Raw genomic sequence first — 2,520 nt, 5'->3', positions numbered from 1 at the left:
GGGGTCACCCCATCGGCAGGAACATCCTCCTAATAATGCTTTCTCTGCCGGCCGGTTCCCTGCCCTCCTTTGGCATTTAGGTTCACCATGCTCAGCTGTTGCAGGTTTGCTGTCCAAATGCAGAGGGAAAAGAGAGATTTCACTGTGAGCTGAGCAGGCCACTACTATCTTCAAATGGCCAATTTCAGTTTTTAAGAGGAAGGCAGCAGGGAGAAAGAGAGGCGGGAGTCGGGAGTTGGGAGCTGTGCGAAGAGAACACGGGGTATGTGTGGGGGGGTTCTGCCATCTCAGCTGACTTGGATCTAACAGGATCTGTCTACTCCAGCCTCTGTTGTGGCCACTCTCTGCCCCTCAAGGGTAAAATGCCACCTCCTAGGGAGCGTCTTTGTGCCCTGCCCTGGCCAGAGCCACCAGCGCCCGCCTCCAGCTCAGACAAGAATCAAGTCTTGTGCTGGCAAGCTTTCCTCCGCCGGCCACCAGAGCTGAGTGTGGGCTGTCAGCCGGCTGGAGGCTCCTGCTCAAGCCTGGGATTTACACAAACACTTCAAACCACACTGAGGGTCCAGGGAAAATATTCTCACCCCCATCTCTTCTCCAGGTGCACAGTGACCCATCTAAGGCCTCCAGAACCCAAAGGCCACAGATGGCAGGATTTGCCCCCCCCACCCCCCACCCACGAATATGAAATACCAGCAAACAAAAGTCTCATCCAAATTAGGAAGCGAGCAGCTCTGTCTGCCTGGGAGTGTGTCGTGGGGGCTGTTTCAGGTTTCTGGCTTTCCCTGTGGGTCCCTTCAAATCCACAATGCTGTCAAGACTTAAGCTGTTGCTGACCCCAACTCAGAGTGCTGGGCCATCCTGTCACTGCACGCCCGTCCCCAAAACTAAAATGCTGCTGTGCATGCACCCCTTGCTCAGAGCCCCGGGCTGGCTCCAGCCTTGGCGCTCCTATCAGTCATGCTGGAGTTGCAGGCAGCAGCTCAGAACCAGCTTTGCTCTGGGGAGCCATGGCTGGGGGTGCCATGTGTAGGCTTTGTCAGACAGATCAGAGATGCCAGAACTCTGGCACTTACTCCCCACCAATGGAGCATGCCCCCAAGGACCCTGAGCAGGAGACCTACACTATGACAGGGGAACAGGGGCCACAGGCGGCAGGCTGTATGCAGTCATCAAGGTCGAGGCTGCACGGACTGGCAGTGGCCCCTTCTTCCCCACCTCTACCTTCACTTACCTTCTTGGGAGAGGATGATGAACTTGGTGGTCTTGAGTGTCTTTCCATTCAGCGTCCAGGTGATGGTGGCCGGGGGGTCAGAGGACACCTGGCACTGGAGTAGCAGCTTCTCACCCTCTGCCACATGCACATCATGTAGCTTCTCCTTGAAGGTTGGGGCTGTACCTTGGCTCTCTGGTCTTTTCTCTCCATCCGTGCCTCCTGCAAGCCCTTTCTTGCAGTTCACATCATTCTTAACCTCCTTCTTGAGTTCTTCTTTCCCAGCTGGTTTCAGGGCCTCATCAGGCTTGGCACTGCCCATAGATTTTGGGGTCTCAGCAAGCTTGGCATTGGCCACAGGCTTCAGGGTCTCAGCAGGCTTGGCATTGGCCACAGGCTTCAGGGTCTCAGCAGGCTTGGCATTGGCCATGGGCTTCAGGGCCTCAGAAGGCTTGGCATTGCTCACAGATTTCAGGGTCTCAGCAGGCTTGGCGTTGGCCACAGGCTTGGGTGTCTCAGCAAGCTTGGCATTGACCACAGGTTTCAGGGTCTCAGCAGGTTTGGTGTTGCCCATGGGTTTCAAGGACCCTGAAGGTTGGGCATTGGCCACAGGCTTGGGACTTTCTGCTGCCTTGGCATTTAAGGCCTCAGCACCGCTGCTACCATTCTCTGCTGGTAACTTCTTCTTGCTACCCAGCACTGAGCGAAAATCTGGTGTGGCAGGTTTCGGAGGTGGTACCTTTTCAGGCACTGGGGTCTTGGGAGTCCCCTTCTTGGCCAGCACAGAACGGAAATCGACCTGCTGGGGGCTATGTACCTTCCTCTCTTCCTCAGACACAGTCTTTGGCTTCACTTGCCGCTGTAGGTTGGCACGGAAATCCATCTGCTCAGCTGGGATCTCCTTCAGGTCTTCTTCTGACACGGTCTTGGTGCTCACCTTCTTCCCCAGGAGGTCACGGAAGTCCAGCTGCTCCACCTCCTGCTGGCGAATCGCCTCCTCTGTGTGCTGCCTGGTCTCCACACGCCTCTTCAGCACCCCCCGCACGTCCTCGCCGTCTTCCTCCTCTGGCCAACCCTGCCCTCTTGCTGGCCAGCAGGGCCTCAGGGTCCCATAGCGGTCACCACCTCCACCATCGGCACCAACTCCTCCACCACAGAGGCCCTCACAGCTGGCAGGCTCCCTCCCCCTGCAACCAGTGAAGGGAAAAAGGAAAGTAGCAGGAGGAAAAGGGGCTGGGTAAGAGAAACGTCAGGGGAGAGCAAATCCCTGAGGGTGGAAGGCGGGGGGGAGAGGGGAGGGGGAGGGCGGT

The 2,520-nt window shown here is 57.1% G+C and overlaps 1 protein-coding gene across 4 annotated transcripts in view; it reads right to left on the bottom strand.

Annotated features, from left to right (window-relative positions):
• The window catches only part of MYLK (myosin light chain kinase), a 220,134-nt gene that overhangs the window by 99,056 nt on the left and 118,558 nt on the right, over positions 1-2,520 (bottom strand). For all 4 annotated transcript variants that reach the window (XM_014590176.2, XM_006154574.3, XM_014590175.2 and 1 more), the window contains one exon: positions 1,232-2,397. In XM_014590176.2, the coding sequence (XP_014445662.1) occupies positions 1,232-2,397 (1,166 nt within the window). The remainder of the gene's footprint in view (positions 1-1,231; positions 2,398-2,520) is intronic.

Source organism: Tupaia chinensis, unplaced genomic scaffold (genome assembly GCF_000334495.1).
Source record: "Tupaia chinensis unplaced genomic scaffold, TupChi_1.0 Scaffold000415_1, whole genome shotgun sequence".
Lineage (NCBI taxonomy): Eukaryota > Metazoa > Chordata > Mammalia > Scandentia > Tupaiidae > Tupaia > Tupaia belangeri.
This window is presented reverse-complemented; position numbering and strand designations above follow the sequence as displayed.